Genomic DNA, 19,662 nt, shown 5'->3' on the forward strand with positions numbered 1-19,662 from the left:
GTATGGCGGGCCATGAATGCTCATGAAATTGGGGGTTGGGGTGCAGGAGGGCTCTGGCTGGGGGTACAGACTGGTGTCTGTGGTGGGACTGGGCATAAGGGGTTCAGAGGGCAGGAGAGGGATCAGGGCTGGGGCAGGGGGTGGGGCACAGGAGAGGCTCAGGGGTGCAGGCTCTGGGCAGCGCTTACCTCAAGCAGCTCCTAGAAACAGCAGCATGTCCCCCCATCTGCTCCTATGCAGAGGTGCGGCCAGGCATCTCTGTGAGCTGCCCTGTCCGCAGGCACTGCTCCTGCAGCTCCCGTTGGCTGTGGTCCACAGCCAATGGGAGCTGCGGGGGCAGCGTGCGGAGGCCCCTGGCTGCTCCTAGACATGCCGCTGCTTCCAGGAGCCGTGTGGAGCGGGGCAAGACCCTGACCCTGCTCCCGGCTGGAGCGCCAGAGCAGGACAAGCCCCAGACCCTACTTCCCGGCAAGAACTCGAGGGCTGGATTAAAATGCCTGGAGGGCTGGATGTGGCCCCTGGGCCGTAGTTTGCCCACCCCTGGTTTATTCGGTCTTTTCGGAAGACAAGCATCATGTTTTTCACTTTTTTTTTTTTTAAATAAGGTAAGAGAGCTGTTGACCATGCATTTTGCTGTGGTAATATTTAAAAAAAGAAGGTGACACACCAAAGGGAAGGGAACACAGCAGAGCGGTAACACTAAAGATGATCTGTTACTGTGGGTACATACACTGGGGGAGGTTTTCAAAGCACTAATGGGATTTGAGCACTCAGCTCCCATTTACTTCCCCAGCCCAACCCAATGTCTTTGGGAGTGGGTTGGTCTCCTTCCTCTGAAGCATCAGGGCTGGTCACAGCCGGAGATGGGATGTTGGACAGAAAGGGACAGGACTCTGAGGTGGTGCCAAGCATCCTCTCAGGTGCTTGGCTGGCTGGTTCTTGCTCACATGTGCAGGATCTAGCTAAGGGGTCGGCAACCTTTCAGAAGTGGTGTGCCGAGTCTTCATTTATTCACTCTAATTTAAGATTTCACGTGCCAGTCTTACATTTTAACGTTTTTAGAAGGTCTCTTTCTATAAATGTATAATATATAACTAAACTATTGTTGTATGTAAAGTAAATAAGGTTTTAAAAATGTTTAAGAAGCTTCATTTAAAATTAAATTAAAATGTAGAGCCCCCCGGACCAGCGGCCAGCACCCGGGCAGTGTGAATGCCACTGAAAATCAGCTTGCATGCCGCCTTTGGCACGCGTACCATAAGTTGCCTACCCTTGGTCTAGCTGATCGCCCTACTTGGGGCTGGGAAGGATTTTCCCCCACATCAGATTGCCACTGACCTTGGGAGTTTTGACCTTCCTCGGCTGAGAATGGGTGGGGGTCACTTGCCAGGATAATCTGGGTATACCTCACTTAATCATTTCCCTGCCATCGTGGGGGCCTCAGGCACTGATGCCCCTCCTATTCTCCCCTGTGACACATAATGGTTACGTCTCCTGTGGGCTGTAACACTTCAGTCTCATTTCAGTTGTTGGGTTTGGTGAGCGGATGCTAGCGGGTGTTAGACAGGAGCTCAGATTAGATGACGTGATGGTCCCTTCTGGCCTTCAACTCTGACTTTCAATGGGCACTGGGCACTCAACTCCCCTTTGTGCCTGCGAAAATCTCTCCCTCTTTCTTCCAGTAGCATAGCTATTAATCTAACACAGAATCTATTCATTCCGATCAGTCCTCTTCCTATAGCTGGCAGTTTGGCGGCTATCGGGGGTGCTTTCAATCAAAGTCCCCTGTTTAGATTCCTTGTGACTGTGTGGGTGTGTCACGGGGGTTGCAAAAAAAAGCAACAACCAAAAACCAGCTATAGAAATGGAACGTGAAATCTTGACCCCTCTCAAGTCAATGGTTGTTTTGCTACTGACTTCACTGGACCAGGAATACATTCAGGCTCTTGGTTTAATTTCAGCAAGCCAGGACATCTCTCTAACCCCAGACAGGATTCAGAGGGATAGAGCCCTGCGGTTGCTCTTCCATCAATTGCCAAACATCACACCAAAAGCCTGTCACACTGTCATCTTGAAAATGAGCAGCAGGGTGGCAGCACACAATATGGCCCATCCTTGGGCCCTTCCAGAGCCCTCTGCAGCAGGTTAGCTATGCTGCCAAAGGCAGGAAGAGGTTAAAAGCCATGATTTTTCTTTTTTCTCTAATCTTCTTACTTGTGGTTTGTCTGTTATTGAAGGAAACGAGTGTGTGTGAGAGAACTCATGTTTCCTTACTTAGCTGACGTTGTAGGTTTGGTAGTTCAATGCTAGCACATGATCTTATAGCTAGCACATGTTATTGTTTAAATACCGGTTTTTGTACCTAATGAAGTTGTGAATCTACCTTAATCCTAGAATAGATCAATGTGGTGGCACCATTTTGCAGTGCACTAATTTGCTCCTCTACCCTTTCTCATCTAAAACTCTTATTAAAGCCAATCGGTACATCGTTCAGGCCCAAGCTCACAGCTTGTCGTTTAATTTCATGTTATTCTTTCTAAGGGCACTAGGCAGCTTTCCTGTGTCTCTGAGCCATTCTATGTTCTTGGGCACTATGGGATTGTGGACGATCATTATTGCTCCGAGGCAGCTATTTTTCACCTCCAGATTTCCTAACATGTCAGAACTGGGATGCATAGAGCTCCACAGAGCCCACACAGCAGCTGGGATCCATTTCCTCCCTACGAGGACCTCTTGGGAAAAAAATGTGAATGTGAAGGGTAACTTACAGTTTCCTCTGCTTGCACAGCTTCTTTTCCCGTTTAGTAGCTGGAAGAAGATCATCAAAATCAGTGACAGGAATTCAAGTGCCGAAAGAAGACAAAAAACTTAAGATGAGCTAACAGGAATTTAGACACAAAGAGGAAGTGGAGAACAGCAATTCTGAAAGGATTTCAACTAGTGCCTTCATCAAACCTGCAGCCAAGACCAGGAAAGAGTGCTGGACTAAAGCGGATGTCTCCTCGGCCAACTGAGAGATGTTTTAACAACATCTGGAGGATTGGAACCAGGATCAGTCAAATTAATCCCTGGTCCAACAGCATGGAACGCAGTTTAGCCCAGCCATGCAAGTCTGTGCCCCACAAGCCACTCAGCAGTAAGCCTTAGAGCATTACTGTCAGTGGCATTCTCCAAGGGTCTGCTCCTTTGTGATGCTGAGCAGCCTCCATTCCCCATGACTTGCATAAGAGGTGAGGGTACTCAGCATCTTGCAGCAGATGCTGAACACCTCACTTCTTAGGTACGCTGCTGGCCCTCATTACTGTAGGGTCTGAGCACCTCACAACCTTTCCTTTACTGTCCCCCCAACACTCCTGTAGATCGGGCAGTGCTATTATCCCCATTTCACAGATGGTGAACTGAGGCCTAGAGAGACTAAGGACCAGATTTTGAAAGTAACTTAGGCCCTCAGTGGAATTTTCAAAAGCACTTTGACACTTAACTCCCCTTGAAACCAATGGGAGTTAGGTGCTTTTGAAAATCCCACTAGGCACCTCTCTGCATCTTTAAGCACGTAAATAATGTTAACAATCTGTCCTTAAGTGCCATGCCCAAGGTCACACAGGAAGTCTGTGCAACAGCAGGAAATCAAACCCTAGGCTATCTCCCTGACCAGCAGACCATCCTTCCTCTCACAGGATCAGCCGTAAGCTGGGCAAGGGCCACTTCTCCAAGTTTAGTACCACTGCTGCTTTGGGGTTCTCGCTCGCTCGCTCTCTCTCTCTCGAGACAGAGCATGGGGTCAAACTCATCCTTTGTACAAATCCAGTGAACTGAGTGGAATTCCACGAAGGAGGTATTTGACCCATGGTTTCCTTTAAGGAGTCATTTCATCTCATCTCATCTCTGACAACAGGTAGGTATACAAGCTCTGACCTTCAGGTGGGAGGTGAGGGTCCCCATATCCCATTGTCCTAAATGATCACAATGGCCAGACAGGTGGCTGCCAGTAGCAGAAGAAAGATCAGTAATGCCCAACTTTGCTTTGAAACCACTGGCACCATGCTTAGCATGGAGGACCTCCTGTCAACGACCTTTTGGAATGACCCCCTGGGCCAAATCAGTGCAACTTCATTAAACTGCTGCAAAACCCACCCATGATTACCCTGTAGCAGGAGCCCACTCTGGCACTAAGCAGTGTGGCTAGTTAATTACTCACATCTCTGAGTCAAACCAGCCTGGGGAGATCCTTTATGGCTCCGCACCACCGCAAGACAATGGATGAAACGCATCCATTGACTCGGAGATAGATTTGCCCCATTGCACACAGGTGCTGAACTGAGAGAGGAAGCGGCAGAACAGAGATTCAGGTGGGAGATATGATACTGAATGCGAGGGCTCTGGGCCAGGTCGGAGATGCGTGGTATCTCCCGACATTAGAAGGCCGATGATGAATGAATCACAGAGTTGTAAAGGTCAAAGATGGCAAAGCTCTACTAGGTCATCGAGTCCACAGCCCCTACCAGAGGGAGAGTTGGCTAGGAAGGGAAAGTTTTAATCTCAGTGTAAACTGTACTGCTGAGCTCATCCCCACTGACCAACCACCACCAACGAAATGCCAGCCAGTCAGTGCTCTGCCTGATGTGGATCCTTTGCTGGAGGAGAACAGAGACAGAGTCAGGTCCAGCAGCCTGGCTGCTTGTGACTATTGGGCCGTACTGCTGCTGTGGTTGCATTCGTTTGCATAATGCCCACTCAGCGGCAGAGCAGGGCAAGTATGCTTTGCAAGGCTCCCTTGATTTACTGCAGGACTGTGAGCCTGTCATCGAGGGTCCCATGCACACACAGAACATCTCAATTTCAAAATAAGACTTCTTGAGCGTCTTGCTTTCCTAGTGAACAGCCACAGCCAAGTGCTTTTGGATTTCTCCCCCATCCCCAAGGCTATGAAGCTTTTCCTTCTACATCCTGCAGTCAGCTGCACTGACTGGGGTGGAGAAAGAACCCCAGGGCCCTCCTGCTGTGTCTCTCCCTGTGTAAGAAGCCAGGGATTACAAACTCCTGATCAATGGTTCCTTGCCTCCATTCCCACTGGCCCCTAGACAGCACAACTCCTGAAGGGGCTGTGCTACCAGGGACTGCCCCTAGAACCACCCCTGAAAGCTTCCACAGCATGGATGAGTAAAAGTCGCAAGCCCTCATGCAGGCTGTATTAACTTTCCCTGGTTATATATGGCAGGGGTTAGAATCTGGAGGGGTCCAGGCAGATCCCCACCATCCGTCTTCCTCCCTACCCCATTCCAGCTTTACAGAGCCCTAGCTCTGTGCAGGGGATTGCGCTGGGTGAAGGGGAAAGAAGGGTGCAAGCCGCACAGGTAGGAACCGCCTGCGAGCACCAGCTTCCCGCCACCCCCCATTTCAGTAACAGGAGTTGCATGCGAAAAGCAATACTCACTATGCACACGGTGGGGTCGGGGCAAGTGACGCCCTGAAGGACTTTGTGTATCAGAGGAGAATGGGCAGCAGGAGCTCACGCCGCACCGAGTGCGGGTGGCAGACAGGTAACGCCTAGATCTAGCCTTCCCGCACATGCCCAGAAGAGAAACGCGGGCTCAGGCACCTGTTTTGGGACATCAGGCTCAGCTTGACTTGGGGGGGTCATCTCTGCAATACTGAATGGCAGCAAAACCTTCATGCTCAGGCAAGCCACCCGTGACAGTTAACTCCTGAGTAGGAGAGCAGGCACCATGCCCAGCCCACACTAGGACTGCAGGGAGATATGTAGCTGTCTGGCATAGGCAAGCAGACTGAGCAATGCAGGATTTCCTCATGCTGAAGGTGCCCCAAATTCAAGGCTGTGGGAGAAAGTCCTACCAGAATGCTGACACTTCATGCACATGCTCACAAGAGCCCCCAGCAGCATCAGTGAGGCCGCAGCCCAGAGCAGCTCCACTTGGCTCATTGCTCCGCTGAGGTCCAGCCTGAAACACATGCAGCAGAAGAGAAAAACATTAACTGAACCTGTCAGCGCGTTACAGCTGTGTCAGCCACATGCACGTCTGTGGCTGGGAGGGTTTAAGCACAAACAAGACCTATTTCATGCCTGCTCAACAAGTCTTTCACACAAGAGCCAAATACTTCCCTCCCTTCACCCACAGAGCCAAAAGTGCTTTTCAAAGGGGATCAAAGTATCGTCATTAAGTTGTGTAGAAGTTGCTTTTTCTTATTCCCCTTTCCCTAATCTTTGTGGTTAGATTGTGATGTCCTCAGAGCAGGGACTCTCCTTAAGCATTTGGAAAGCATCTAGCACAGTGGGTGCTACCTCAAGTCATTCAAAATAATCATCATCCCCATTTTATAGATGGGGAAACTGAGGCACAGGGAGGGAAAGTGACTTGACCAAGATCACCCATGAGAGGTCAGTGGCAGAGCCAGGAAGATAATCTGGGTTTCCTGACTCCCAAGGCAACTCCCAATCCACTAAGCCACACTGCCCCCCCCATAATTTTATTAAATAAAAACCATCTAGGAGAGATGGCGATGGAGAGGCAGGTAGTGTTTTCTAGCATGACAGACCCTCAGAGGTGGGAAAGACCTACACATTAGGCCATCCAATCTTTCCCCTGTTAATGCAAGATTGTTCTCTGCACGATATTCTCCAATATTTTTTCTGCATTTAAATGGCTCAAACCATGGGGCCTCCACGGCTCCTCCACCCCCTTAACAGAGTGCCTTGACAACAACAAATATTTCTCACTATTCTGCCTGGATTTCAACCTTAAAAATGTGAAGTACTACATAACATTACCCTAGACTAGAGAAAACAGAAGGTCTGATTCTCCCCTGCCTTGACCTCTCTGAAGCGGGCGTAAAATGCTACCAAATCAGAGCTCTCCACTCTCTCCTTCACCACTGGTATCCTTCACCAGCCACTTTGCATAGGTAAAGGTTGGAAAAAATGCACCCAAGATGGCCCCATTACCACAGCATCCAAGCACTTCACAATCTTTAACGTATCCTCACAACCCCCCCGTGGGGCAGGGCAGTGCTACTATCCCCGCTGTACAGATGGGGAACTGAGGCACAGAAAGATTAACTGAATGGCCTAACATCAGACAGGGAGGCTGTAGCAAAGAAGGAATTGAGGCCAAGTCACCTGACTCCATAAGCTAGCACTTCTACCACTGGGCCATCCACGCTCTCATGGGAACCCACAGGAACTAGGCCTTGGGTGAAGTTAAGGAAAGCACCATCCAGTACTTCAGGCTGATGATCACCTGGAGACAATGGTGCTTTCTCTCTGCCAGCAGCACCTAGATGTCAGAAAGAACAGCAGGAGCTGCAGCAGGTCTGTAAGGATTACTAGTAACCTCTCCCCATTAGAGCAGAGTTTATCGGCAGACAGTCTGCATTCAGCACACAGGTCCTGGCAAAGCCATCCAACTTTCCAAGCATGCACACAATGACTTTAAGACCAGCATGTCATTACAGATGACAATATTAATCCATATCAATCTGGAACCACTTGAATCATCTCTGCTCATCTAGGATTGCATTAAAGCTCCCTCAATTCACTACAAAGTCATCTTTCACTGACAGTTTCCACATCCCTCTCTCCACCTTCTCAGTTCTTTCCGCCTTCATAGAGAACGTTGTGACATTTGCATGAGTACTGAAACGATTCTATGTCCGCAGTGTGTGGAAACCATTCCCGCCATAGCTGCCTTCTAGAAGGCCGGGGTATGGACAGGCCCTTGCTTTTAGTACATCTCTGTCCTATGCACACATACGCACAATGGAGGATAGCTTCCTGCAATCTCTTTTCCTAGGATTGACAAAGTGGGTGAGGTAATATCTTTTATTGAACCAACTTCTGTTGGTGAGAGAGATGAGATTTTCCCCTGGGACTGCAAGTCATGGCTAGAGCTGGTGACTTTCTGGTAGTTCTCCTAACCAATACCCAAAGTTAGGGTAAAAACCAAGTCAGGGATATAAACCCTCATTCTTCAGGGCATAAGGAAATCATTAGCTCCCCATGCTTAGGAAGAAACTTCTTGTTTCTTAATCATAGCTCAAGCTTAGAACTGGGAGGTGCTAAGCACTCGGGCCACTCGTCAGCAAAGAACTTAAACACTCGCTTACTCTTATGTACACGAGTAGCTCAATGGCATTGGCCAGAAAGGATCCTGGACTAATTAGACCATTAGTCTGATGCTGCATTTGAATACTGTTCTCACATTCTGTATTTATCTATATGCACTCAGAAACAGAGAAAAATAAGTCCCTCGGTTTTCTACATGCGTGGTCCAAAGTATTCCATGTTACAGACTGCAGCCATTCAGGCAAATATGGTAGAGTTTTAATTTTTTTTAAATAAAGGTTCTACGTGGGCAAGTTAAAATCTCTGCTCCCTGCAGCGGGCAGGGAGCTATTTAGGCTTAAAGGGCTGTGACTGTCCTTCGGCTATGCCAGGTTTTGCCCCCGCCCAGGAAGGAGTGGGGGTTGGGGTGTCTCAGGAACAGGATTTTAAATCAGTAACTGCACGAGCTAGCTGTAAGAAGAACTGCAGGAGGAGCGTGCTCCCGCCACAAAGCCTGTGAGAACACTGTTTTCCTCGCAGTATATCGTCTTTTTCCATGGGAAGCCATAACCCAGTGTCTCTTGTTGAGGTTTGTGCAGGAAACAGACCTAGTGAGGAAACAGCTACTGTGAGCAATCAGCTGCATTCTGCCAAAGCCCTGAGGACTCCCCCTTCTTTATACCCCTGGCCACAGCCGCCCCATCTTCATTGTATTCAATTCCTTTCATTTCTGTGTGCATCCATGTAATTTTTAGCTTATTCCTCTCTCTGTTGTACAGATTGCCATTGGCCACCCCAGAGGTGGCTGCATTGCTCTGGCTCTACAGGTACATAGCCTGTGAAGTGCTTCAGGATGCCCGGTACTATAGAAGCACAAGATGTGATTATCAATGAAGCCTCCAGAGTACAATGAAACTTTTAGGTCCTGGTCCTACTGATTCAAATGGGGGGAAACCTCCCATTGGCATCAAGTGGTGCAGGATCAAGCCCTTGGTCTAAAGGTATTTTGGTATTTAGCAAGGTTACAAGGTGGCAAAATTGATCCCCAGACAGGCTATTGCTGTCGCAACTCAATGATTCCACCACAACAAAATGTTGAGAACAGCTTTTTCTTACAAGACACCCTCCCCAAATCCCTGAAATTTCCCATTTCTGCAGTGTCAGAAATTGTTTGTGGACATAAAATCCTCCTGGAAAGCCGAGCCCCAAGAGCCCGGCGATGCTACATTGCATTATAATTCAATCCAAGCCCAGATAGAGGCAATTTGCACTCCTGAAATAGGGGTGGAACTGGCTTAAAAACTAACGAAACACCCCACATCAGAAAAAAAAAGTCCCCAGCCCAGATAAATGCATTATAAAAGCCCACTGGATGCCTGCAGTATGACCAGGTTCATGACTATGCAAGGATGGAAGCACAGTCTGACTCTTGGAATCTCCAGGTCAAGCAGACATCACGAGAGCTGCTGGGAATGTGATCGTGAGGTGTACAATGACTGTCCGTTTGTCTGTAGCGCGTTAGCCCCAGAGTGCAGAGATGCTGAAACACACAAGCCTCTCTCTCTTGAAAGATCTAATGGAAGAAGTTGACAAAAGGATTTACGACCCGGCAGGGCGAGGCCGGTAACATTTGCTCAGCGTTTGAGGAAAATAAACCAGCGGGATGTCTTTTTGAAAGGCTGAACTCTTCCTTCTCCGGCTGTCTTTGGGAAACGGGCAGGGAGGATCAACATGCTCAAGCAGCCACGTGTTTGTCTGGGTTTTCAACATACCACAGTTCAGGGGATTTCAGAGTACAGGGGGTTTTGGAGTGGGAGAGTTAGAAGATGAGGGCCATTTGCAAAATTCGACTGTGGATAGAAAACATGATTCCCTACAGTTTGGGGCAGCTCAGCTCCTTCTCTAGGGGTAACATTCAGAGAGAGCGCTGCAGGCTTGGTCCATTTTAAAGTTTCTCAAGCTTCTCCTTGATCTGTCATGTCCCCACACAAACACGGAGACCTCTGTAAGTGTTAGGTAGCTGGAACCATTAATAGTCACTGTTCTAATGCTTAGATTTAAACATTGTAAGAGGCTGAAGAAGAGCAAGCAACCGTCTGTGAATCACACACTGCATGATAGTTCCTGGAAGAATGTCTGACCATAAATGATTATTCCATTCAGAACAGCAAGTAGTAGGGTGGATACACTACTAGTATTTTCCATTCCATATCACCCTGTGAGGATTAAGCATACATTTCGGAGCAGGGCACTCAACTACAGCAGTGCGGGAACTCTCTTTTTTCAAATACAGGGGTATTCTGCATAAACAAAGATGCACATTTTAATGACAGGTTTCAAAGTAGCAGCTGTGTTAGCCTGTATTCGCAAAAAGAGAAGGAGGCACCTTAGAGACTAACAAATTTATTTGAGCATAAGCTTTTATAAGCTACAGCTCTTGCATCCGATGAAGTGAGCTGTAGCTCACGAAAGCTCATGCTCAAATAAATTTGTTAGTCTCTAAGGTGCCACAAGTCCTCCTTCTCTTTTTGCTCATTTTAATGGAGATGAAATAGGGAAGTTTTCAAGTGTCCTTCAGTCTATACTAGCTAGGTCCTGTGATCTGGGCTGCTATGGTTAAAGGCGTTTCAGTGGTTGGACATTACAACCTGATCCTACAGTTAGGTCCCCGTAAAATCATTAGCATTGCCAACCCTCCAGGATTGTCCTGGAGTCTCCAGCAACTAAAGATTAATCTTTAATTAAAGATTGTGTCATGTGAGGAAAACTCTAGGAATACATCCAACTAAAACTGGCAACCCTAGAAATCATTGTAGCGAAGCCAGCAGGGCTCTGTGAAGGCACCATATTTGTCCTGATTGCAAGAGAAGGGCTGAAATTGGTCACCGAGGGAGTTCATAAACCTCATCTATAAAACACATGCTTCTGTCTGAGAGGCTGGTGTAAGTAGAGGGTCATCCCCCCCCCCCTTCAACCTCCCCGCCCCCCACACCACCATTTTAGATTATGGTTATGAAAGCCACTTGTATAACCCGCCCTGCTTGTAAATAAAATGTGAAGAATCAAGATGGTTTGGTGATTTGCTGGAGTAAAAAAATCAAATGGTTGGCTGATTGAAAAGCGTCACTCCAGGAATTAAAGCACGCATACTAAGCCTACGTGTAACACGAGGAATACTTTATTGGTGCAGGAGTTCGGGTATACTACCACGGCAAAGCACTCCTGGTGTGGATGCAGCTATGCCAGGAGAACTGCTCTTTGTACTGATATAGTAAAATCACCCCGCCCCGACAGAAATACACGGCACTGGTAAAAGCACTGGTTTGCTGGTGTAACTGTCCATGCCGGAGACTTCTGCAAGCACCACTCTGTGGGTCGGCGATCACACCCCTGACTGACAGAGCTATGCTGGCAGAAGCCTGTAGCATAGACAAATCCTTGCTAAACAGAGGCAGTACTCACGCCAACTCAGTAGCTTCTAATAGTTCCAGAGAAAGACCCTTCCCTTTTTCCCTCATCTATACTAGCTATTTCCCCAAAAATTCTAACCGATTTTAAAAACTATCAAAGCCCTAGGATAGGCCAGGCTCCAGCAACTGTGTTTATAACCGGTTTGTAGTTAAGCCTTCAAACCAGTTACAGAAAGCGATCTGCCTGCCAGAACTTCGTCCACACCACTTCTAAAATCAGTTTGAGCTTTAGGGAAAGTCTCAGCAGCAAAGATAAGGCCTTACTGTGTATTTGTGCAGCACCCGACACAAGGGGGCCCCAATCCCGACTGACACCTCTGGGCATTACTGTGACACAAATAGCAACACTGTCAAGGAAAACAGACTAAATTCAGCTCACAGTTCCCAAATGGAAACCAAAGGAGTTGCAGCCACTTAAACTAGAGCTGCATTTTGCTCACATGTTTTCCAGATAGCCCTGGACAGATGTTCAAGTAGACCCAAGTATTTTGTGCCAAGAGAGGAGTAGATACATGTTAGCTGTAGATGGAACAATACAGATAAATAGTCCCTTCCAACCCTCCATTTTTATGATTCTATAAACATTTGAACTGGTACATTATTACTTTCACACAGATTTTTACCTAACGGATTCTGACGGATTGCATGACAATCATGTGATTTGCTGTTTTGTTTTGTGTTTTTAAATAGGCAACCACTCCCCACCCCCCAATCCACCCATGCTACCTCCTCCTGGAAAAAGAGCTGCCTGAATCTACACATATGTCAAAGGGTACAAATAAATAAATAACCTGCTCCTGACATTGCACGCCATTTGGATGTATGTTCAATATGCCCACCGTCATTGTCTCTCTCCATCTATATGCCGATACGTAACCAATTCAGGTGAAACACAACAGGTTAATGCTTTTGTGGCCCTTTATCTTTTCAAAGCTCTCCACACACCTTAGCTCATCCTGCAAAGTTTATTTTGCACAAAAGCCCTGAAATTGTAAACTTTGTAGAAATATACAGGAAAACCCCCTGCCTGAATTCATATGATGCTTTGTGTCCCCAATCTAGCAGCCAAAGGTGTAAGTATAAACAAGATCCAATGGCTTAAAGGTGAAGATAGACAAAAAGGAAAAAAGGGGCAACTTTGTAACAGTGAGGTAATTATTCACTGTAGCAATTTACCGAGGGTTGTGAAGAATTCTCTATCACCAGAAATTTTAAAATCAAGATGGGATGGTTTTTCTAAAAAATATGCTCTAGTACAAGCAGGAATTAATCAAGGAAGTCCTAGGGCCTGTGTAATACAGGAGGTCAAACTAGATTATCACAATGATCCCTTGTAGTTTTACAATCTGTTAATCTTATGTTTTGAGCATCAGGATTAAATTCAGAGTTAGGCAAAATAAAGAGGAGACAATGGCTCTTCATCTCAGATTTACAATGTCAAGGCCACAATCCTGCAATGCGCAGGTGAATCCTGTCACCATCACAATGCCCCACGAAAGTCAATGGGGAACCATCCTCTGCCCACTTAGATCCCATTGAAGGATCAGGGCTAAAGGGCCTGATCCTGAAAGCAACTGATTGTTGAGGAGCGTTTGCTGTCGTTTAACCCCAGTGAAGTTGACGAGAGTAAGCACGGCGCTGGTAGCAAGTGTTTGCAAAGTGGTTTCAAAGAATTAGAACAATTTCCCACAAAAGGAACCCAGCATTGTATGTCAAATACATATTGTGGATGTCAGAGTCGTGGAATGGTTCAAGCAAGAATAAATTGACATAGCAAAGGACAGAGCAAATGTAGAAGCTGCATAGAAAGAGTTAAGGAATCAGACAGCAGGTGAAATAAAACAGAATGACAAGGAGCCTCCAGTTATCAATTAGTTAATTCCTTAGAATCTTGTAAAGTGTGTTGACAGCCTCAAAAGATGCTAAGGAAAAGTCTATCACCTTCTGCATTGGAGATTGCACTCACATCAGAAAATAGCTGATAACTACCCATTACTTGTCAAGACACAGGCAACACTGAAGCCATGCTGTATGGTTAGTCCTCACCACAGCTCCTGGGAGGGACTCAGCGTTCGGAATGGCACATAGAAGTATTTTATTCCATATATGCGCTCATATTAACTTCTATGAGACAGAGAATGTGTCACAAAATTCTCTGATTATCCCAGATTTTGCTAACCTCCTGGGGCATAGCTCAATGAACCTAGATCTCAAGAACACTTTACACCGGTCCTGATCTTAAGAACGACTTGGCACGAAGAGGGTTTTATTTTTTTCTAACCAGAACTGGTAGATATTTCAAGGCATCCGATTGCAGGAAAATTCAAACACACACAAGCCATGAAACAGGAGGAAACCCCAGTAAGTGTAATTACAGATCAGAGTTTTCATAGGGCTGGACTTCTGGGGGGGAAAACATGGCAGACAGCTGGAGCCCTGAAGTCAAGAGTCGTACGCAGGAAGCTATGGCCCGATTGCTGGAGAGGACGGCTAGATAAGCCTAGCACATAACTTATACACAGGATCCTGCAAAACCTAGGGCTCACTGCAGATTTTATATTATAAAGGGCATAATAAAAATAAACAGCCAGGATCAAACAGCAGGAAGACAGGGAAGGGATGTAAAACCACTTTTACGGTCTGACTCAAAAGCAGTGGAAGAGCCGGTAGGAGTTTAAAGAAAAGGAGTACTTGTGGCACCTTAGAGACTAACCAATTTATTTGAGCATAAGCTTTCGTGAGCTACAGCTCACTTCATGGGATGCAAAGCTTATGCTCAAATAAATTGGTTAGTCTCTAAGGTGCCACAAGTACTCCTTTTCTTTTTGCGAATACAGACTAACATGGCTGCTACTCTGAAACCTGTCATTATGGTAGAGTCTAATGGCCTTTGGAGCAGGCTCTTAGTGTGAGTAAAATGCTGCAGGGGAAAATATATTTTGGTACCTTCTTTGCATGGTGAGGCCCATCAGCTAATTTACGTACATTCCACCTGAACCCGCACCACATAGAGCGACACACAACAGAATGACAGTGGCCCAGATGCAGTTCTTCTTGACACGGATAATCCAAAACTCCAAATGCCCTCCCAAAATCATTGCTGAATTAGGGCCGATCCAAAGCTCAGTGAAGTCAATGGGAAGACTCCCACCGACTGCAGTGGACTTTGGAGCAGGCCCTACCCACTCCCAGCCAAACCCCCTTCTCTACCCATCTCACCTGTAGCATCAGCCAGTTCTTTGCAGCTTCTCCATTCTTCTCTATCTCCCCTCACGGAAGCAACCAGCAATACTGGAACAGGTTCCTCATGGGGACTGTAAGCAGGTCTCTGGTTTCCTGTCACCATCTGAATCACTAAACCCGACATCCGTTGCTGTGCTGGACAACCCCCTTTGGCTGATAAAGAAATCAACACACATTTTGACACACACTCATCTCAGCTGGCTCTCACTCAAACAGTTCATTTCGGGTTTGTTGGGCGGTGGGGGGAAGAGACTCAAACAAACCACACTAAATACACCTATTGCTAGAGCTTGTTTCTACACTGAAATAGTGCTGCAAAAATTGTCTTTTGCTCCTAAACAAATCAGTGCCAGCAAATTATTACTCCTCGGTCAGCAAGTCAGTACCAGGAATTAATAGCTACACAATTCACTACAATTGTTATTATTCGTATTACAAATAGCATCTAGAAGCCCCAGTTGAGTTCAGGGCCCCAGCCTGCTGGCTGCCGTTTACACACATAGGAAGAGACAGTCCCTGCCTCAAAGAACCACTGGTCATCCCCATTTTACATATGGGTATACAGAGGCCCAGAACAATTGCCCAAGACCTAATTTACCGTCTAGTGCCTTTACCACATCCCTCCCTCCCAGCTTCAGCAGCACTTTCCAGATTGAAAGCCTGCAATTAGATCACAGTCATAGCTTATTCCATTGAACTTTTCTACAATGCTTGAAGAATTGTTCTGGGTTTTTTGTTTTTTTGAAGATAGTGGTTCTGCTTAATGGCAATGGGGAAGGACTTATGGCAGGGAATTTACTTAGTGGCTCAGAACTTTTCCAAAAAAGCAGATTTTCGTGTTTCAGGAACAAAGTGTGCGCATAAATATAAAAACCCACAAAAACCATGCACACTGGATATACCATGTTGTAAAGCACCTTCCATTGCTGTACGGTACCTCCCAAATATGCAGCTGTGTTTGTATTATATGTGCTTTAATAATTACGCACCTACTGGATGTTTTTCAGCAGACGGAGGGGTTTATTAAGCTTGACATTGAACAGTAATGGCACATAGTATCTGTTGTAACAACCAGGGATTTAGAGTAGCAGCCGGGTGAGTCTGTATTCGCAAAAAGAAAAGGGGTACTTGTGCCACCTTAGAGACTAACCAATTTATTTGAGCATAAGCTTTCGTGAGCTACAGCTCACTTCATCGGATGCATTCCAGGGATTTGTGCACACATTCAGCAGAAGGTGGCATTTTTCTATCACAATACCTTATTGAACCAGCTCCCCAGTTTTGGGTCAGGAACGCCATTAGCCAGGTTAACATCAGAAAAAATAGAACTACATTAGCAAATACACGTGTATGTGTCATGGAGCGTGGAGGAGTCAGGGCCCTGCACCCCCCACTTCCGGCAATTCACCGTGACTCTCGGCCAGCCAGTCAAACAGAAGGTTTATTGGACAACAGGAACACAGTCTAAAACAGAGCTTGTAGGTACAGAAAACAGGACCCCTCAGTCAGATCCATCTTGGGGGGGTGGGGAGCCCAGACCCAGGTTCTGCCCCTCCTCCCCACCCCATCTTCCCAGCCAGCTCCAAACTGAAACTCCCTCCACCCCTCCTCTGGCCTTCATCTCTTTCCCTGGCAAGGAGGCCACCTGATCTCTTTGTTCTCCAACACCTTCAGTTTGCACCTTGCAGGGGAGAGGCCCAGGCCAACAGTTGCCAGGAGACAGGGTGTTGGCCATTCTCTGTGCAGACAGCATCACACCTGCCCTCTAGGGCTCTGCAACAATCACACCACCTAGATACTTAAGAAATGCATAGGGGAAACTGAGGCAGACACAGCATTCAGAGAAAACATTAAGAACATTACCACTTCGTCAGTATGTACATGTGCAAATATATTTAAGTCTATATGTAACTCTGATCTTGGGACGAAAAGTAATTTTTTTCCACGTCTTTCAAAATAGCTACTATGCAAAATCCAGATTTGTGGAAGGCTCCATTGGAAGCAGCATGCATGTTTGTAGATAAAGCGCCCTAGGAGCAGGGCATGGAATGGAGCATCGGTCTACTTATTTATTATTTGATTATGCTGCGTTCTATTACGGGGATGGTACTGTGACCCTTCCCAAGGGTACCCGGGGCACCTCACTACCACCCATCCTTAGCGCGAGGGAGCCTTGTCTGTGCCTGCCGGGGCTCAGCTCCGACTCTCCCAGCCACAGGCAGCACGACCCCCCCGCACCTCAGCCCACATGGGCTTTGCCATCCCTCATGCACGTTAGCGACAGACATACTCCAACTCCAGCATCCTCCCAGCGGCCCCCTGCAGAGTCCACCTCCCGGTCCACTAAATACCCACAGCATTACCAGACCCGCTGTTCCCAAGGAAACAATCACCGCAGCTTAGTTACACCTTCGAACACAGCTCCACCTAATGCCATGCTTCGATTTGTTTGCAGAGAAAGCAAGGATACGTTTATTTAAAAAGAACAGAGATTTACAGGATAGCAAACAAACATTGGCAAACAGTGCTACATAGAAAATCAAATCACAACATGCATTCTAGTGCCTAAACTTGACTAAGAAGATGCCCCCTCTTGTCTAATAAGGCACTGTTTACCCAAAGTCCTTCTTGCAGCATTTTTCAACCAGGATGGCTGCTATCCTATTTCATAAGGCAAAGCCTGTCGGGAGCTTGTCTTCCCAGAAGGATGCCCAGGTGTCTCTCTGCACCCCTAGATATATTAGACCAGTCCTTTGTTCTATAGAACAGAGTACCTCCTCTGTTTACGTATTTCTTCTGAAACGTCACCATCTCTTCATTTGACTCACTAAGCTAATAGACTTCTGTGTAAGACACACAATACACAATGGTCAGCTAAGAATATAAGCGTCTCACCTTCTGTTTGGAGGACTCTCCAGGCATGCTACAGGTCACCTGCCTTTAACTACAAGGCCTTAAAAACATAATTTCCAATATATCTACAGATCTCCTTACATATAATCCACATATACCTTGTGCAAAGGTCATGATGATCAGTGTGACATAGGCTTTCAGAAATCTTCACTATCAAACCCAGGGATCCCTGGGACCCTTATGCACCCCTGTGGACTCTGCCTGTTGGCATTAAGATACTAACTGAGGTTATTTACCCTAGTGCATAATTTTGGATGTGGTTTTGAGTAATAGCAGGGCAGCTAGAACTTTGAATATTTTTCTTCCAAAATAAAATAAGGATTTTAATCAGAGCACTTAGCTATCGATCAGTTTATTAGGTGTTTTCCAGCGATTTTTCTCAAAAATATAGAATATTAGCTGTGCATTGCTATTTAATCTTAAACAACCTATTTCTAGTCCCCATTATTACAGGCCTGGTAAACACTGCATGGAGAGAAGTGAAGAAGTTGTTTTACAAGTGTAGTCACCCAATAGCTATATGTTCTATAATTAGAATGAAGATCATGGCTAGTTTTCTGTCTTCTTCAATATTAAAAGCAGAAGTGTTTAATCCCGTTTGTTGCTCCATTCACATTATGACTGTACGTGACAAGGAGAGATGACTTTTTTTTCTTCTTCTTTTTGGTAGTTGGCACACCCTTCTGTGGTCATGATGTAGGTGTTCTTTATACCAACATCCCCCTTTTCCACTAGTTTGCAGCTTGTTTGGCCATTTTCAGGTGGATAGCATAGGTTTGAAATGCCATTGCAATGGAATGGCAATATTTTACAACCACACTGCCCAGAAGTAAATGACAACAGAAGGTTCCGTGGTGGAACAGACACTTGCTGGATTCAAGTGGCATGCATTTCCCCCAGTACTACAGGTAGACTTTTCCCTTGCTACACTGCTTTTAGTTTTAGATACTGGGCCATTTTCTTAATTTCTAACTAACTTAATTATTTCAACAGTAGGGTCAGGTATAAAAGCAGACTATTTACCAACCACGACAGCTGCACCTAAGAGGCTAGTTTGCACAGTTGGAAGGTTCCAAGAGGCTGTCTCCTCTAGCGTTCAGGTTTCAGAGTAGCAGCCATGTTAGTCTGTATCTGCAAAAAGAAAAGGAGTACTTGTGGCACCTTAGAGACTAAAATTTATTTGAGCATTAGTGTTCAGCTACTTCTAGCCATTTGGACTTTGACTTGTGAAGAACCCAGGTGCCTTTAAAAGCAACTGGAAATGAGATGACAGCCTGGCTGCAATAAGGGAATAGGAAAGATGAGGCCTTGGCTTGTTCAAGTGTCCTACTCATCAGGACAGAGCACACACTCAAAGCAGGAGAGAAGCTAGCTGAATACTCCAGTCTTTGTAACACAAGACAAGGTTTGGGGAGGGCTGGCAGCCTTCTTCCTGCCTGAGAGGAAGTTCGTGAATGGTTATTCTCTGGTGATATTTGAGGCTGCAAGACCAGTTAGTTTTTTTTTTTCCCCCCCCCTTCTCTCTCTCTCATACACTCACAGTCCCACTGATTTGAGTTACGGGTACAAAGGAGGGGTGATTAAAAGCCAGTGGTAGAGCCGCATGCTGTCACCTATGGCAATAAATTACTTCGGCTACGTTTATACTCGAAGCTGAGGGTGTGATTCCCAGCTCAAGCAGATCTACTTACGCTAGCTCTCAAGTCAAAAGTGGGTAGCCAGCCCCAGTAGAAGGGTCGGTGGTGAGCAGCGGCACAGGTTAGCAGCCCAAAGCGTGTACCCACGGTATCCGGATGGGTTTGTTCTCAGGGTGGCTAGCTTGTGCTGCAGCTCGCCAGGCCTCATGCTACCGCAGCGACACTTCTTGTTGTCGTGGGCGAGCTCGCTGAAAGCTAGAGCAAGTCAGGTCTATTTGAGCTAGGAAGCACAGCCCTCCTCACACCATAGACCCAGCGTCGGATGCCAGCTGAGACTCCA

General features: G+C 46.6%; 1 protein-coding gene across 1 annotated transcript in view; it reads right to left on the reverse strand.

Annotated features, from left to right (window-relative positions):
- LAT2 (linker for activation of T cells family member 2) overlaps positions 1–14,896 on the reverse strand; it is a 36,409-nt gene extending 21,513 nt beyond the window's left edge. The window contains exons 1-4 of the mRNA XM_077836938.1: positions 14,749–14,896; positions 7,136–7,292; positions 5,854–5,960; positions 2,769–2,808 (exon numbers count right to left, since the gene is read on the reverse strand). Coding sequence (XP_077693064.1) covers positions 2,769–2,808; positions 5,854–5,960; positions 7,136–7,292; positions 14,749–14,896 — 452 coding nt within the window. The remainder of the gene's footprint in view (positions 1–2,768; positions 2,809–5,853; positions 5,961–7,135; positions 7,293–14,748) is intronic.
- Positions 14,897–19,662: the final 4,766 nt, after the last annotated feature.

This window comes from Eretmochelys imbricata, chromosome 17, assembly GCF_965152235.1.
Source record: "Eretmochelys imbricata isolate rEreImb1 chromosome 17, rEreImb1.hap1, whole genome shotgun sequence".
NCBI lineage: Eukaryota > Metazoa > Chordata > Testudines > Cheloniidae > Eretmochelys > Eretmochelys imbricata.